The following is a 19,258-nucleotide window of genomic DNA, read 5'->3' on the forward strand; positions in this document are numbered from 1 at the left end:
CATACAGATAAACACTCAAATAAAAAATACAAACAGGGAATGTTGAAGGCAACCCTAGCCAATTTTGGCTAATGCCACAAATGTCAAACATGGTGCTGATTTTTTAAGATATTGCCTGCCCATTCTAATATATGACTGTATTAAAAGATACCATATGTAGGATTATATTTAGCAAAAAATTAAATGTACCTCATAAACTGATCTCCTTGCAGTCTTGAGCCTAGTTATAAACAAATCACTGTCTTCTATCATCCGTGACATTCTATTCTTATGCTCAAGAGCCTTTTCACGTTCCTGTTGCATGGTGGTGATCTGCAACACATTCAAAGTCAAATCAAATCAAATCAATATACTGTTGTATATGATGTTCACATTCCAATGCCTAAAATTTAGCAGACTTAAGTTTCACGCTGAAGATTGAGGGGCCTGTTACATGTAGTCCTTGATTTATGACTATTTCTTTAACAATCATTCAAAGTTATGATGGCACTGAAAAAATGTGATTTAGAACCAGTCCACTTTATGACCATTGCAGTCACTCCAGGATCACATGATCAAAATACAGGCGCTTCGCAACCAGCATGTATTTACAACGGTTGCAGAATCCTGGGTCTCATGATTGCAATTTGTGACTTTCCTAGGGGGCTTCTAATAAGCAAAGTCAAAGGGGGGAGCTGGATTTAATGAATGAATGCAGTAAAAAGGTCATAAAATCAGCAAACGTAACTACATCACTTAGGGACAGAAGTTCCAGTCCCAATTGAGATCCTAAGTCAAGGACTACTGTATATGTACTTATGGTTTTGCATTAAGTACATAATTTTAGCCATTATACAATTGGAGAAACTTTACAGCAATTAAGTAAATTTACTTATAGCTTACATAATTTATTCTGTTGGAAGATATGTATTCTGTGGTGACAAAATTCAAAAGAGACTGGAATTTTTCAATACTAAAAGTAACAATAATGATTTTGTACATGAAATGTTGCTAGTGGGCAAGCAAATTAATTGGAATTGAAAGTTTACTAGAAAAATAATATTACCAAGAATTGCTTCTCAAATAAGCAAGCTCTCCAAAATCTTACCCTTTCTTCTTCTTGCTGTTCCCAAAGATCCATATCTCTGATTCTTTGTTCTTCATAGGCAGTCTTAATCAGTGGAATTTCTTCTAAACGTTTTGCTCTTTCAAAATAGTCAATCTAGATTTTTTAAAAAAGTTGATTAATTCTCTTAAAACTTGAGAAAACAAAAATGTTTTCGGTTCAGTTGTAAGTGCTGTTGTTTTTTGCCTACTCCACACTGGATTTTCATTTACCTTTTTCTCCTGATTCTTCAGACGTTCTTGCAATTCCTTCTTTTCTTTTTCAAGCTGTTCAACCTGTTTTGCCATAATGAAGTCTGGATCCAATTCTTCAAGATCCTACAAATAATAAATATTAAAATATTAAAGATTTCAAAAGGGTATGAACACATTTCTTCAGTTTAAATACACTGTATTTCCCATAATACATTTACTTTGTTTTTCCTTAAACATTTAGTATACTTATCAATTATTTTAGTATCATAGAATGTAGTACTTTAAGTCAAATTGGGGAAAATACATTAAAGTTAGAAGCCTAATCCAGACAAGATGGAAGACAAGCCGGTGAATGTTTAGCTGGGAATACCCACTTTAGGAAGAATCAGGAATAAATGCTAGAATAGCACAAATCTGAAATCTGAAACTCTGAAGTCGCTAGATCATCTTCTTTATTTTAGTATAGTGGCAACAGAAAACTTGCTTTGAGTTACAATCCTTTTATTCTTAACTGAAAAGATTTCAGGCAGCATGGCAGTGCATTGTTCAGAAAAATTGCCTTTAACAGGAGGCCAGGCCATAAATTAAAAAATAACTCATTACCACACAGAAATAACCCTCACCTCAATATCAATATCTTTGAATGCCTTGGCTCCCAGCTCTGTCTTCTTAATCTGCTCCAAACGTTCACGAACAGTTTTCTTTTTAATTTGCTCATGTTCCTGCAGAATACGCTCTTTTTCACGCTCTTTTGCCTCCTGGCGCAGTCTCTCTTCTTCAGCTTTGCGAACTTTTTGGAGTTCAGCTTCACGCTGCTCCAGCTCTTCTTTTTCACGCTGAATGTTCAAACTCTCAAGACGTTCCTTTCTTTCTTCAATAGTTTGCCTGCGAGCAAGGATACGCTGATGTTCCTTCTTTGAATTTTTTAAGTAAGCTGTAACTGCCTGTTGATGTTGTTCTTCCTTTTCTAGCTGAATAAAGGTTAACAACGTAACAAGATTATTTTTTGAGATTCAAATGCTACAAAAGATAATATACATTACCAAAATTCAGAATACTATTTATTTAAATCAGCAGAAAAAGCGATTTTGAAGATTTTATTGCTATAATCTGAGCTTTCTAACACATGGGAAAAGGCTGTTTCCTATGTCGCTGCTAAACTATGGAATGCTCTCTCTAGGAAGGTATGTGTAACTCCCACCTTCATAAAATGGCAAAAATGCATCTCTTTTACTCAGTGTTAGCTATTCACTAATTTTAATTGGATTAATTTAAAAATAATATTTTATATTTTTCTATTCATTCTGATAAGTCATGGTTTTCGTAAGTAAAAAGGCAGAGATATAATAAATAAAAAAAATTACTAGTGCCATCTTCATGTTGTCATTACAGCTGCTGATTAATCTTAATGTACAGAGATATCTAGAGCAATATCATTCAAGGATCTGATTTCCAATAAATAACTGAAATCACAAATTGTCAATCATTTGGAAATGGAAAAACCATAATATATCCATATCATGTTATAAAAATATTTTTAAAATCACTTTCTCTAATAAAATCTTGCTGCTTACTAGAAATTTCAATTAGAATGCCGTCTCCCGTATTTTCTCTAATTAAAGGCTTTAGTCATAGGAAACAACTTTGTCTGAAAATATGCCCAACTATTAGAAAAACAACAAAGTTAAACAGAAATGGTAAAGAGTATCCTGTAGAAAGAGGATGGATGACAGAATTCCAGTAAAATGGAACTCTAAACAGCTGTGGGCCAACCATTGCAACCATTTACAAAAGTCCTGAGAAAATTTCTCACAATTCCAAATATGCCCATCAAAGCAAAAACCTAACTGAAAGCTTTTAGGAAATTCATTAAAATATGCAAATAAATATTAGTCACTCATGATATATTTTACTGTACACATTGATTAGCATACCAATAAGAATTAATTGTGTATTTCTGGATTCTTTTAGAGTTAAGTCCACCAATTAAATTTTGAAGAACTCTGGATGTTGCAATGGTTTTAAGTTTGAAAAATGGTTAAGTCACTTTTTCAGTGCTGTGCTAACTTTGAACTGTCACTAAACAAATGATTGCAAGTCAAGGACTACCTGTAGGACTATCTGTAGTTGCTTTAGATCACAGGTGTTAAACTCATATCACGTGATGTTTCACCACCTTTTCCCCATTCACGGAGCTGGAGTAGGCGTGGCCTACATGCGATGCATCCCGCCCACGGACCACCAGTTTGACACTCTTGCTCTAGATCATTACTCTTCTATATTCCTCCCTCACCCTCTCCCCATTCAAGAAGGCCCCAAGTATTTTGTTGCCTGAAGTAGAATAGCAAATAGAAAAGCTTGCCTGTATTATGCCTGAGATAGTAGCTTCACTCTTTGTCACTCTTTATCACTGACTTACAAGTGATGTAATTCAGTTTTCCCACACATATTTTGGGGTTACAATGGCAACCAGGTCTGCTTGGGACTGTTGTTGCTACACGATGTAGTCACATGACATTATATTATAACCGCATTGCTTAGCAATGGCAATCCAGGTCCCTACTGCAATTATAACCTAAAGCGCAAGAATAAGAACTTTCACTGACCCTTTGATCTTTATGTTGGCCTATTATGACAGTCCTGGATTCTGAAAGTACAATGAAGTCTGTCCTCAGGTTCACTAAGGCACCCACCACCCTCTTTTGAAATATAACTTTTATTGACTCAATTGGCAGTTTTATTGACCAAAAGATTGGCAGTTCACTCCGTTCTATCCGGCGCATAGCATATAAGCGCTGCTTGATCAGGGTCCACAGTATTGTCAGAGATGCTACAGATCCTCTCCATAACCTGTTTTCCTTGATAGCTTCTGGGAGGAGGTTTCGTGGTATCCGAAGCAGAACTGTGATTCACAGTTTTGTTCAATATAGTATCAACCTTGTGAACTCTCAAGTTTCCTCTTTCCGCTATGTATTCAAAATGGACAGTGATTAATATGTGTGTATGTGTGTGTGTCTATACATGTGTGTGTGTGCATGTGTGTATGTGTGTCTATACACAGAGAGATTTTTTTTCACAGCAGGCAACAGAATTTCATTTTTAATGTGTGCCAGTGTGACCACAGTAAAAAAAATGACAATAGAGATTATCTTATCATAATTAAGCTGAGATGCTATAGATGCTATTTTAGCATCTAAAAATTGTAAAATAATTCATTTCATCTCCTTTTTATTTCCCATGTGTGAGTTTTCCCCTTTGGGACTAGAATCATGGGAAGGACCCCATTTTACTAGAGAAACAAGAAATGTGAATTAGAAGGAAAAGAAGCAGCACTCTGATCATAACTGAGCACACCAAAGCTTCCCCAAAGTACACAATATTTTTAAAAAGCAGACCAAAAGCTATGATTTACCAATAGATGAGGTGGCTTAATAAATTCTAGAGCCTTTGCAAGTGCAGATGACATGGCCGTCAGCTGGTTCCTAATCTGCTCAGAAGGCATGCTCTGCAGCTGAGGTCCAAGAGGAGCATCTTCTCGGGTGCAATAGTTTAAATCGGACCCAAAACTTAATGTTCGGGTGGTATGATCAATGCGAACCTTTAAAAAGTAAAGTCAGTAAAAATTAGTAAATAAAAAACTGTAAACTGCTTAGAGGGGGCTGTAAAAGCATTGTGAAGCTGTATATAAGTCTAAGTGCTATTGCAATTGCTATACTACTGCTCTTAAATACTTAGAATGCTAAGAATTCATTTCAAAAACAGTTAATACATTGACATATTATTTAAACACTAAGTTCTGTTCTATTTTTTGTCATCCAAGCCTGCACATGGAAAACCTAATTTTAAAATAAAACTGTATTCTGCTTTTAAATGATACATACCTGCATGTCAACAGACAGCTAAAATGAAACAATCTACCTTCTCCAACACACACATTTTTTGGCAAGATTAATGTCTATTTAGCCAACTAACAGGATGCTATGCATGTGCATTCAATAATATACTAAGTTCCATTGAATGAGTACACCATAAACAAACACAGAATTACAGCTTAAACATTAAAGCTCCACTTTCTAAATATGCTGCCAGAAATAAGTAGTTAAAAAGAAAGCTTATTCAGTAAGATATTGCGATTATGTTCATTTATACTTCTAAATATCAGTAGTTTGGGAACATACTCGTTTGGATTATTCACTACTTTAGTATGCAGAAGGTAATTCAGAGTAATGGGCTTTTACTTTATACCGTCTTTCATTTAAGCAAAACATACCGAAGCTGCTTGTTTGGGTTTCATAAGTATAAAGGTTTGTGAGAATGACCTTGATGAATGAGGGGGAGAGATGCTATCTAGGAAATTATCAGGTAAACGTGGTAGCCCTCAGTTGCTTAAGATCAGAGGAAGAAATTTAAGAAATACCCACCCTAATTGATCAGGTAGCTGAAAGTGGTGAGAGGAAATCTATATTTACAGATTTGCAAGATTCTGTTAATGTATCCTTACAATAAAATAGAATTAGCTCATCCACTTATGTTTCCTGTCTGGTTTACCTGGGAGGGCTGACAATAAGATGTAATACCTGCTACTTTCTGTTTTTAATAATGAAAAACTCAGATTTAAAGAACAACAAATATGTACAAATATCGGACTCTTGTCCAGATCACTCACTTGTAAATCACAGTGTCTGGCTGCATCAACAATGGCACGTTCTAGTTGGAAAGCATCCACGAAAGGAACCAAAGTAGTCAGGCGAGAAAATTCAATGCTTTGATAAATTTGAGCCACCTGCAAAAATACAGAAATATTCATCTCTTTCCAATAAATCATATCAGTTTCCTAACACTCAAAATTTTTAAAGAACTCAATCAACTTTAAGAACTTCAAGATCAACAACAATTATTCAAATATAAATAATACTTTATATTAACAACTGCCATTTATTTTTTTAAAAAATACACTATTTTGAGCAGCAACCATGTACGAAGGAGACTGGCAGCAATTCTAAATGAAGCAAAGCTGCTAATTAGCCTTCACAATCTCCCTTTAGCACACCAGAAATAACACTGCTTACCAATGCAAAGGAAGCAGGTCAATGATATGTGCTTTAGAATCAAAAGACCTTTAACGCATTCAGATACATAAATTAATAATATAGATATATTAAAGATGCATAGTGAAAAACATTTACAATTACAATTCAATATTTTAAAAGTATTGTTTTACAACCATACCTGCTGAAGTAGTCTAAGGATGGTGTTGTTTTGCAGATGAGGAATATATAATTGCAATTCTGGCTCTTTCTCAGATTGATCTCTTACCCAGTTTAAAACCTGCACAGAACCGGTGCATCAGTAAATGGTAGTAGGGTTGATTTAGATAGTTAGGTTTTTCTCACTAGCTCACACTATTTCTTTCCACTAATGCTCTCATATTACAACAAAAGTGAAAAATCTTGGCCAGGTTATCGTTCGTGCAAATATATGTATCATTCCCTCTCTCTCTCTCTCTCTCACACACACACACACACACAGAGGGAGAGGGAGGGAGAGGGAGGAAGGGAGAGGGCAAATGATACACATATGATGCACTTGCTTCTCACCTGATATGCTACAACTGCTGTCTCAGTAATACATAGGAACATGCCTAGAAATGAAAATTAATGCAAACTGAGACAATCACTGAAAAATGTGCATAACATTTGCTAGGAAAAAAAGCACTTAAAAGTCACAAATATTAACTAGTTCAGTGCTAATAGTAATTTCACTATTTCAACAAATATGTATCAAGTTTAAATGTGTTTAACTATTATTATCAATGACTATATATATCCGTGATGGTGAACCAATGGCACCATACTCAGCTGTACATCTCCACCCCAGACCACCCCAACGATGCCCTTGATGTGATGTCTCGCTGCCTGGAAGCCGTGCGGGTCTGGATGGGGAGAAACAGGCTCAGACTCAACCCCTCCAAGACTGAGTGACTGTGGTTCCCGGCGTCGCGATATAGTCAGCTGGTGCCATCGCTGACTATTGGGGGTGAGTCTTTACCCCCCACAGAGAGGGCCCGCAATCTGGGCATCCTCCTGGACGCACGGCTGTCTTTAGAACAACATATGACGGCCGTGGCCAGGGGGGCTTTTTATCAGGTTCGCCTGATCCGCCAGTTGCGACCCTTTCTGGACTGTGCCCTTGCGCAGTCACTCACGCCCTTGTCACCTCCCGACTGGACTACTGCAATGCTCTCTACATGGGGCTCCCCTTGAAAAGCACTCGGAGGCTCCAACTGGTCCAGAATGCGGCCGCGCGGGTGGTTATAGACGCAACTCGTTGTGCCCACGTGACACCCCTCCTGCGCGAGCTGCACTGGCTCCCAGTGGTCTTCCGGGTGCAATTCAAGGTGTTGGTTACCACCTTTAAAGCGCTCCATGGCATTGGACCTGGATACCTTCGAGACCGTCTTCTGCCACCAGTAGCCTCCCACCGGCCAGTTCGCTCCCACAGAGAGGGTCTCCTCAGGGTGCCATCGGCCAAATTATGTCAGCTGGAGACACCCAGGGGGAGGGCCTTCTCTGTGGGAGCCCCTGCCCTTTGGAATGATCTGCCCCCAGAAATTCGTAAAATCTCTGATCTCCGTGTGTTTCGCTGTGCCCTCAAAACCATGTTGTTCCGCCAGGCTGGGCTATCAATGTAAAGATTTTAATTGGTTTTAAATGGGATTTTAAATTCGGGGTTTTATAAATTGGGCCTATTATTTAATAATTTTAATTGTTTTTAAATTTTGTCTGTCTTTGTGTTTTTAATTAGGCTGTACACCGCCCTGAGTCCTTCGGGAGAAGGGCGGTATAGAAATAAAATAAAATAAAATAAAATAAAATAAAATAAAATAAAATAAATAAAATAAAATAAAATAAAATAAAATAAAATAAAATAAAATAAAATAAAATAAAATAAAATAAAATAAAATAAAATAAAATAAAATAAAATAAAATAAAATAAAATAAAATAAAATAAAATAAAATAAAATAAAATAAAATAATAAAATAAAATAAAATAAAATAATAAAATAAAATAAAATAAAATAAAATAAAATAAATAAAATAAAATAAAATAAAATAAAATAAAATAAAATAAAATAAAATAATAAAATAAAATAAAATAAAATAAAATAAAATAAATAAGTTCCAGAGGTGGCACGCAGAGCACTGTGCTGTCGCCACCTGCACTTCTGGTTTCCGGCGAGTGCATGCACACCGGCCAGCTGATTTCATGTGTGCCGGAGCCTGGGAAACTCAAAGACCAGCTGGCCGGTGCACATGTGTATGCCGGTCACTGGTTTTTGGGTTTCTGGTGCTCCAGCATGCGCGAAGACCAGCTGGCCGGTGCACATGAGCACACTGGAAACCAGAAGACCAGGTGACCAGAACACGCATGCACCCCAGCCAGCTGGTCTTTGAATTTCCGGGGCTGCGGCGTGCACGCGCGTTCCATTTTGGGCACTTGGTCCTGAAAAGGTTCACCATCACTTATATCATCATCTATTACTTAATAAATCTTAAGAAAAAAAAATATACTGTATTCTGCAATTGTGAAGGAATTCTAGATTTCAGTAGTATACTGCTGAACAAAAAATAACTGCTATTTCCATGAATAGTAATGAAACATAAAATCTTGCAATAGTTTTTCCAGTATCACCTCTATCAATAGTGAAGAATTAAAGATTTGCTATTTGATTCAGTACCAATTGTGTAAATGCAAATTCATCTAAAATTTCGTTAATTAATAAACACTTCTGAATGCTATGTATAATTTTAAAAAAGGTAGTTTCTTAGAATGAAAACATATTGAAGAATTGGCAACAATAAAGACTGTTTCATTTACAGGCTTTTTAAAAGAAAATCTCCTATCAAGCAGATCAATATAGGACTTAGCCCAGGTTCACTGTTGTGAGATGGGAAGCTGTATAAGATAAACAATAAGAAAAAAAATCACACAATAATCAAGATCTAGCACTTTTTTTTGCACAGTTCAACTTAATAAAAAAAAATCATTTACTATAAACCATTTGCATTAGCACCTGTCTCAAAATCTTACCTTGCATACGCGGCCACATAACTTCAGTGGATGAAAATCTACCTCAAGCCAGTTATAAAGCTCTTTTATCTCTGGGACAACATACTGAACTACATTAAATCTCACCTATGAAACATGAATTAGAAACAATTGTTAACACCAATGACTATTCTCAGATCCGGTTTCATACACATATAGGCACATTTTAATACTAAAGATTACAATACACCGGTATCGATATTAAGCATATTCTAATTTATAAGTAAAGGGCTAAAATGTCACTTACTGCAAATAAAGCCTGAATAACATAAACTAGCAACATAAATGTGTTTAAGGAACGTACTTACCATATCATTAATAAGAGAAATTCGAGTAGGTGGAGACTGAAGTCCTAACAATGTTGCCAATCGGCGTTGCTTTTCAACAATTATGCCATCCATGTCCAAAAGCCGAGCTATGTCAGTTCGTTCAGGAGTTATTGGAATTGACAGAGTAGCCAAAAGCACTCTTGTTGACATCCTGCAGACAAAGAGAAGGAAATAAGATAATTTGGGATAGAATCCCTATTCTTTACATTTAAAGAGTTAAGAAAGTGTCTTCTACTCTCCTACCTCTATATTTCTTTACCTAAAACAGTGCACTCATTATGTCAACAATCTATTTATTCTCTCCTCCAGCCATACACCCTTTTATCTTTTCACACCTTCCTGAGCAACGTTAGGTATATGCAAGGAACACAGCAGGAAAAATTCCATTGTTGTTTTATAAAGTCCACTGAAATAATATTGGATATAGCTAAATGGAAGTTCAAAACTGCTATTAATGATTCCAAAAACAAAATTGCTCCAAGCCATGGATTTTTCCCACCTCTGCATCTCCTCTTGTGTGAGATTTTTTCGCATTTCTCTTGAAAGATGATAAAGACGATGAAGTGTAGATGCATGAAAGAGTGCATTTCCTGATTTCCAAAATACGGTAGAAACTTTGTGGTAATAATTTGCCATCAGCTGGGGCTTTGGTGGCTTTTTGGATAAGGAAAATAGCCCATGTATATCTTCCACAGCTTTAAAAGCTTCCTAAAAAAAGAAGAAGAAGAACTATATGTCAAATTACCACAAGGAAAAAATTTAAGGAATATCACACACTGAAATCTAATCGACTGATTTAATATACATGTGTTTATTACTAGTACTTGAATCTAAGCACATTTATTTGGAAAATCTCCATTATAAATAAATTGTACATCCACTTATTTTTAGCACTCAAATTTGCACCTAATTCATCCCCTATCATTGCCTTAACCAGTGATTCATCAACCTCAAATTGAGAAATATATTGCACACTCTCACACAGTATTCAATTTAATAGAGCCAATCTGGTCTAGCAGTTAAGTACCAGGCTGAAAACAGGGAGACCATGAGTTCTACTTCCATCTCAGCCACAAAAGGTCAGTTGGCTGATCTTGGGCCAATCACTCTCTCTCAACCCAATTCACCTCACAGGGTTGTTGTTTTTGGAAAAATAGGAGGAGGATGTGTTGGATGTCTGCCACCTTGAGTTATTTGTAAAAGCTATATCCTGAGGCACCAATTGCTCTTGGTTTTGAGAGGATAAAAATTGGTTTTAAAAATCCTAATGCTTCTAAACTCTGTCTCTCAACCCTCCAAATAATTTACAACAATCTTCTCTTGCCTATTGTATAGGGTCCTTTTTATCCCTTACAGAAGTTACTCTATCACTAGGTTGAAGTTTTCTGGGCAGCTCCTAACTTCTACAATGATTCTGTTTCAGTAACTTGGGAACCTGCCTACTGTTTTCTTAGTATTATAGTTCCCATCACTGTGATCTCTTCCCCAGTCATCTTCTGAGTCCTCCTTCCCTTTTCTCTATAATTTCTCCACTGTCCTTTCTCCTTCCATTCCTTTCACAGCCTTTTTCCTTTGCCTTAGAAGCCATGTCTTCTTGATTTACGTCCTGGACAATTTGAACAACCCTTGTATTGAAAATGGCTCAAATCTATTTCCAGGATCTACTTTTGGAGAAGATGCACATGCTAATTCTGAATATATATATATTAGTTGGGCAGCTGAATTTGTCTCAGATCAATTCTAATCATTAAGTAGAATAGGCATGGATAGTAAAGCAATTTCAATAGCTGACTAAAATGGCTCAAAGCATAAAATGTAATTTAAAATTAAATGAAGACAGAAAATGAAGAAATATGACAATGCTTTGATATTGTATTAAATATGTACCTGCCACAACTCCATGCTGATAGCACTGTCCAATTGTACAAGTCTAGTTTCCAAATGCATTGACTGACTTTCTGGATTATTGAGGTTGATTGCTGTACTTTGATTGTGATGACGCTGAATTTGACCCAAATGCATTCTTAAGTTGTCACAGAGTTTACGAAATTCAGCCTTACGAGTATATTGCAAACAGAACTTGAAAGCTGCAAGATTAAATTATTCCAAATTGATATTTTAACACTTATGAACATGATAAAAATATTACTGGCAGCAATAAACTGGAGAGTTATTTCTTCCACTTATTCTCTTCATGAAAAGCTAGATTTTTCTTTTAAATTGCACTGTTAAAATATTTTTCAGGAAAAGATTATAATTCATTGTTTAAAAGAAAAAGTCATTCTATCAGAAGTTGACAAATAATCACATATATATTATACAAAGATACTGCAGAGTTTAAATGTTACCTTGTTGGGCAATATCATGATACAGTCTCTCCACCCTGGAATTATTTCTGAGAAGATCCAAACACTGCCTGTATGATTCCCACAGAAACTTAACCCACGGAGTCAAAAGTAACCGATCAGTACGATCTTGGGTATCTTCCCCACTTACAGCACTTAAGAGAACACTAAGAAACAAAGAGTATTTTATATTGTATAATTGGATATTTTATCACATTATTCTTGCTTGTTACAACAGATCAGGTGATAATCAAGAAAAATTACAGTGCAGAAACACATCTATGAAGGACTTATAAAGCAAATTTTGGGGAGGACAGATGTAAAATTGCCATGACTCCAAACTAAAATGCTAAAATATAATCTGACACACAGATTAATCCAGAAAAGATTCAGTTTGGTAAAGGCATTCATGTGAGGGGAACCAGATAACAAGTAAGTAGGATTATTTAAAAATAAATATATTTAATATGAACCAAATTAATGTAATCAAAAGTAAGCATCACTTTTACCTTTCTGGAGTCTGAATATTATCAAGATCTTCTATATCTAGGACCATCTGTTGAGATTCTTCTTTAGCAGCTTCAGTTTTTTCTTCTGCTAGTTTTAAATAAGCTCGTACTACATCCTCCAAGGACTTAATATTTACCTGTATCAAAATCAGAAGAGCTAAAGTAGCTTTTCTTAATCAGGGATAAAATCTATGTAGGAAATTCAAATTTCAATAAAATATATTAACTTCATATAGTAATAAGACAATGAAAGCCTTATTCTGTTGTTCAGGTTCCAAAGAAGCTTCTTAATAACAGAAATCAATTATAATATGAAATATATCTACCTAGATGAATCCTAACAAGTTATTCTTCAAATGATTGGATCATGTAATAAGATACTAAATATGTATGTTCCAGAACCTCTACATTTATTTGTTATTAAAATGCTGATATTTACTTTCCAATTATTAGTATAATTAAACTTTAGAAGTTTTACCTGCTGACATATATTCTTGTATTGATATAATCCTTCCTTTGCCAGGTGGCTCTTCCGGAGGTCCACACACAATTCTAAGTATTTTAGCATAATTGGTTCGTGGATCTTTTGCCATGTTCGGTGTTTTTTACTTTTCATAACATCATACAGAACATCAAGAGCAGGTTGTTTCTTCCCAACCTCAAGAAATTCTAGAAAAATAAACAATGGTTAATGCTCAATTCCATTGAAGACTACTTGTCTATTTTTAAAAATTTAAGCTATAAAGGAATGAACTGTTATATATGATTAAATTAAGCTTTATAAACAGCACCAAGCTGTTAATGTTTATAAAAAATAAGAATCAGTTGTAAGTAACCAGCATAATTATATAATTATCCTGGTTATTAAAATAATATATGTAAAATATATTTTCCTTTTTTTTCTCTTTGTTTGGGATTTTTCCATATTTTTTCTATACTTCTGATTTCTATTTTTTCTTTAAGTTTAAATACTGCTTTATTGTGTTAATTAAATATTGTTAATTAATTGTATATAATTTTAATTAGGAAGGAAGGAAGGGAGGGAGGGAGGAAGGAAGGAAGGCAGAATAAACAACTTTCAAAATTCAAGATATAAATTATTCTAACATTTTCAGAAAAATTTAGACGCTCCAAACTATTTATAGATATCCGTAGGTTGACAGGTGAAATAATGTTCATGACTGGATAAACAGGTTGGAGATTAACTACAAATTCCAAGTTTCAAAGAGATTTCAAGAAGCTGATTCTGAGTGTGCTTTGGTTACATTAACCTTTAGTGCAGGTCCTATTTTGAAGGATAGAATCTGAATGCAAGCAAGCTGAATCTCTGCTACACAATGATGCCTGAATTTTCATTCCCACTATGATCAATTTTAAACAGCCCTTCTTGTTTTTTTGGTTTGAAAATCAATCAATATAATTTGAGGAAGAAACAAAAGAATATGTTGCTAAACATTATTCCTTATTTCCTTTCATTTCTGTCACACAGTAATCCCTTCTAATCACTCTGGGTGATTACTTTTGGGGATTGAGATGAGGGGAAATCTACCTCTATAGTTCCTATTAGAGGTCTCAGTGATGTTTCTTACTAAAGTCCAGCATTTCCTAATGGTCTGAGGACACAGGAGGGTTCCCAAGACTCTCTCAATAGTCTGCAAAATCAGAATTATTTGCCAGATATTAAAGACACTTTCAAAAATTTAAAAGTTACTTTTATTACTTTTTAATAAAAAATAAGATTTTTAATAAAAATATTTTGATATTATCAAATGAGCTTAATATTGTTTTAAATAATTCAATAAATATACTATGAATCCATCAATTTTAATTGTAATATGGTAAATAATGATAAATATAATACATACAAATAAAAGCTCTTTTGGGTCCTCCATAAATTTTATAAGTGGGAGAGATCCTGAAAGCAATATTTTTAAAGAACCCTGGGATAGACCATTATATCCTTCTGATATGCTCTGCGAGGTTTGGGAGTGGGGGTGCATATTATAGTACTTCCTTCCCCCCACCCCCGACCGAATGGAAGAGTTGGCATGCGGGAGGAAGTGAGTCCCAGACTCTTCCGGTGTGTGCTATTCTTCATATATGTCTTGCATGTTCCTTTAGCTTCCTCCAATTTTATAATTTTGGGTACTCTTTTTGTGTTTTTTGTACTGTGTTAATTAAAAGAAAAGCATTTTTGAATTTGAAATTGACTGCTGTTGGCAGACTACCAAATGTAGAAATAGGTACTGTGTTTATAAATTAGAAAACAAAAAAAACTTTTAGTCAATGTCAGAATATATACTTTGCTGTCATTATTATTGATATATTGTTTTAAAGTAGATAAAATTATATCTTATTTTTATGGGCTTCTACAGTTTATGAAAATGCACTTAAGTTATTTTATTTCATACAAGAATTGAAAATTAAAATTAAAAGTTACCCGTTAGCTTTTTTTATAGACTAGATAAATAGCAGTAAGTATAGGCAAACATGTTTCCTATGTTTGCATACGTAGAATGAAAAACAGGGAAGCAAAATTTGCTATGAATTTGTATTTTCCTTAAGCAGAATACCTAGAATGTTGATTTGTTACATCAGAATTTTCAATGGTATTTTAAGTGTTGCATCAGAAATTGATTAATGTATAAAAATAATTTCCAATTCAGCTCCATTCAAACATGTTTGCCATGTTGGCTGCAGATGACCCCTGAAGTTCCATACACACAGCATATTAATTGGGAAAACTAGCTTAGATGCATACACAGGCAGTTTTTCTTCGTTTCATAAAATTTAACAGGAATAATGGAACAATCCTATAAAATAATCCTCAGAAAATAAAGATTATGTATAGGCCATATAGACTACTGTTATAGTTAAACTTAATGTCCAGGTATATTTCCTAATCTTTAGAATTTCAGTACTGTCTAATTACATTAGTTAAGTACAAAGATTGTGTTACCCTTCTTCCTATTTCTAAGATTTTATTATTTGCAATTCATAAGCCTGACTTTTTGGAAGAGTTTTCATAGCATACTAAATCATGTCTATTAAACCATATTTTGATCAGACCACACTAAATTGGGTAAATTCCACAGTGTACTAAATATGTAAAAACTAAGGTTTACAGAATGGCTGGATACAGATAATTCACAATGCCCAGTCCAAATCCTCCCTCTGTTTTTATGTTTCTATTACAGGAATTAATTCAGAGTAGAATCCAAACAAATGGTTATAATTTAGAATGTTATATTAATTAGGCTTCACCCTCTAGTACTGAGCGTAATCTGTATAAAGTTGCAGTGTTATGTTCAGTAAGAACAATGTGTAATGAATCAAGAATTGTAGAATTGATTTACCCTTTTGCACTTGTACTATGATTAAATTGTATTAAACAGGGTGAATTTCCTCATGAATAAGGCACACTGAATTCTTTATAAAAATGACCTAAAGTAATATTTAAACAAATATTGTTCTTTAACTCTTTTGTGCAAAATAGTGTAATTTACATGTTGTTAGACTGTTTATATGCTATTATACCATTAGTATATTGATAGAAATGAACAATACATAGTTCCAATTTTTCCAAGCCTATAAATTTTTCAACAGCTGTTCAGAAATTCCAGACTATGATTAAATATTTGGCAAACAACTTATTGGTTGTTCTAGTTAGTTTGCATATGATTTTTGGCCAGTTACTCTCGGTCCAACTCACCTCACAGGGTTGTTGTTGTGGAGAATATAGGAGGAAGGAGAATTAGACAGATTTGCTGCCTTGGGTTATTGATAAAAAGAATAATGGCAGAATAAAAATAAAAATAAGCTGCCCTTGATTTAGATCCAAATGCCAAAATTTATCCATACCTATACACTGTATGCATATATGTGTAAAATCCTATTCACCATTTTTCAACTATGGCTTGTCATCAACATATTTCACATTGTACGGTATGGTGTGTTGAAGATAAACAGGAAATATGGTCAAGAACTTTTTAATACTAAACTGCTGCAACATGTTATATCTAAATTATGTATCTTTTACAAATGAATAAAATGAAAAATGTAGGTAACAGGACTGAGCAATATGAAATAGAACCACTCAAATATATTTATTGCATTATTTTTTACCAATTGTTTCAACTGAAATTCAAAATCTAACTGAATTTTGGTTTGTAACAGATGTACAAATAGATTTTGGCCAATGACTATAATTCCATCAAATTACAATGGATACTTATTTTGATAAACAATTTTTACAAATAGTTCTTTAATTTGTAAAAGTGCTTATATCCCAATTAAAAATATACATTAAAAGGAGTTTTTATATCCCTATATATTAACACCATATGTTTACTGGAATTTTCAGGTTGCCATACAAAAGACTCAGAAGAGGTTTGGGGAAATATGATGTACATGAATTCTATTTTAAAGACAGTAAAATATATGAACGTTTTGCAACAGTGCAATAAATAAATAAATAAATAAGAATATATTAAGTAATTGTCCCTTTGAACTAGCCTTGTGATTTCCAGGTGGTCACCCTACTGGCTTTTCTACTGGAAACCAAGAATTGTTCTTAAGTCCCAATGTGTCAGCATTTCCTTATAGCAACTCTTAACGAGTTTTATTTTAATTACATATATTAAGCAGTTATTATTTTTTTGGACTTGAGATATGAGAGATAAGGAGAAGACAAGACGACTTGCACCTTCTGTGTTTATAACTTTTTACCTTTAATCACGGAAAGACTAAACCTGGAAAAAAGTGTTCAATGTGTTCTCTAATATAAATCGGTTTCTAGAAAATAGGAACAAGTTTTAGGGGCTACACAGTGATCTGTGAATATATCCGGGGGAAAGCACATAGGTCGTCCGTTGAAACTTGCAGTCCATGACGAAGAAAGGGGGGGGGGGGAATCGACCAGAGTAAAATGTGACCAGCACAACGCGGCGGTCCTCAGAGACAGCCGTAGTTCATGCTTGGCTTTTATGGCGACTTATGTAGAAGAAGAAAAATGTTCTCTTGTCCTCATGGCCACGCTCCCAATGCAAATTTCGGCTAAAAGGGCATGTGGCAACGACGCCTGAAGGACAAAAAGGCTTAATTTATGTTAAAATGATTCGTGGGATAGATGGCTTCGTTCGCTTCTACTGATGGCTGGCATTTCGCGCTCCCCAAGCAAGGAAGCGGGGGAGTGGCCATGGGTCTGGTGGCAGTTTAGGCCTCAATCCCCGTCATTAAGCCCGGCCGGAGGCGAGGCGAAGACGAAAAAGAAACGGAGGAGGCCTCTGCCTTCATAGAAGCGATCCTTCAGAGCTTCGCACTCACCGTTCGCCCGCTTCAGGGCGTTCTCGGGCCGCTGGAAGTAGACCGGCATGATGGCGACGGCTTCTCCTCACGCGGCAACGAGCCCTAAGGAGCGCCCAGTCAGACAGCAAGCGAGGCCGGAAAGGGAAGGCGTCACGTGACGCTCACGCAGGAAAGTACCCGGAAGAGAACCGATTAGACGGCGCCTCTGTGATCCCCACCCCCGAGTTAAGTGTGCGCATGTGCGGAAAGTTCAGGCTGTCGGCGGGAGCGAAGGCTAACTCACAAGGCGAAGAATGAAGAAGAAGAAAGGAATGGTGCAGCTCTGAATTTTATCTTCATTTTGAGAGGGTGTTTGCTTGTTACTTTCTACTTAGTGAACTTGGCTTCAGAATGATTATTCAGAAATGCGTCTACGCATGCCTTGGGACCAGCTTCTTCCTAAAAGTTGTTTCGTGTTAAGGACAGACGACTTAACCTGCCTAGGCTAGTGTCTATCCTACCATTTACCAGCATGGTCAGGGAAGAGGGCTGTGGTTCCTATTCAATAGACTAGTCTTACTAACTACTAGACCATGAAATGCTGACTCAGAACTAGGAAAACCCAAATTGAAAGCTATACTCGTCTATGAAAGTCACAAAGGCTGGACATTACATTGATCCTTGTTTAGCCACAGGTGCTGTATGCAAACATAATTATTGTTTACAAAATATGAGTGATTGTCTAGTATATTTGGAGAACCAGGCCACTATGACAAAAATTTCTAAATTTCTTGATGGCTTTTGATACAATCAACCATAGTATCTTTAGACTGGAGGGTTGGGGGTTCAAAGTATTGTTTTGCGATCAAAACAATACTTGACTATCACTAAGCGTTGTACCTTATGATTCTTGACGAATGTATCTTTTCTTTTATGTACACTGAGAGCATATGCACCAAGACAAATTCCTTGTGTGTCCAATCACACTTGGCCAATAAAGAAATTCTATTATATTTCTTAGTGGGTGGTTCCAATTTATGTTTAGAAGAAAAGCTGGCTTGGTTGTCCCTGACTTGTGGGGTGCAATAGGGGTTGGTCTTGTCTCCTCTGCTTCTCAACATTGAAATGAAGATGCTAGGAGGAGTTATTTGGTCATTTGGGGTGGAAAAATACCCCCTCCCAAACGTGAGCTATATTTATTCCCAATCCTGTAAAATGCCTGGACCCATGATTTCACCAGGTGAAAGCCATGGCCAGAGGGGCTTTTGCCCAACTCCAGTTTCTGCCTGTTGCAGCATTTCCTGAGCAGGAGGTTGTGACAACAGTAACATGCCCTTATTACTACCTGTGTAGACTATTGTAAGGCACTCTGCTTGGGATT

General features: G+C 35.5%; 1 protein-coding gene and 1 non-coding gene across 3 annotated transcripts in view; both read right to left on the reverse strand.

Annotated features, from left to right (window-relative positions):
- EIF3A (eukaryotic translation initiation factor 3 subunit A) overlaps positions 1-18,077 on the reverse strand; it is a 37,201-nt gene extending 19,124 nt beyond the window's left edge. For both annotated transcript variants that reach the window (XM_087872945.1, XM_087872944.1), the window contains exons 1-15: positions 17,917-18,077; positions 13,070-13,260; positions 12,592-12,728; positions 12,086-12,249; positions 11,625-11,824; positions 10,237-10,445; positions 9,717-9,888; positions 9,391-9,495; positions 6,529-6,627; positions 5,966-6,082; positions 4,712-4,897; positions 1,923-2,270; positions 1,318-1,422; positions 1,088-1,201; positions 190-312 (exon numbers count right to left, since the gene is read on the reverse strand). In XM_087872945.1, coding sequence (XP_087729071.1) covers positions 190-312; positions 1,088-1,201; positions 1,318-1,422; positions 1,923-2,270; positions 4,712-4,897; positions 5,966-6,082; positions 6,529-6,627; positions 9,391-9,495; positions 9,717-9,888; positions 10,237-10,445; positions 11,625-11,824; positions 12,086-12,249; positions 12,592-12,728; positions 13,070-13,260; positions 17,917-17,965 — 2,319 coding nt within the window. In that variant the 5' untranslated portion in view covers positions 17,966-18,077. The remainder of the gene's footprint in view (positions 1-189; positions 313-1,087; positions 1,202-1,317; positions 1,423-1,922; positions 2,271-4,711; positions 4,898-5,965; positions 6,083-6,528; positions 6,628-9,390; positions 9,496-9,716; positions 9,889-10,236; positions 10,446-11,624; positions 11,825-12,085; positions 12,250-12,591; positions 12,729-13,069; positions 13,261-17,916) is intronic.
- On the reverse strand, positions 6,271-6,402 carry LOC117678850 (small nucleolar RNA SNORA19). Its single transcript, XR_004595159.1, has one exon. It is a non-coding gene; the product is annotated as a small nucleolar RNA SNORA19 (small nucleolar RNA).
- Positions 18,078-19,258: the final 1,181 nt, after the last annotated feature.

This window comes from Pantherophis guttatus, chromosome 6 (assembly GCF_059756535.1).
Source record: "Pantherophis guttatus breed Tessera chromosome 6, ASM5975653v1, whole genome shotgun sequence".
Classification (NCBI taxonomy): Eukaryota; Metazoa; Chordata; class Lepidosauria; order Squamata; family Colubridae; genus Pantherophis; species Pantherophis guttatus.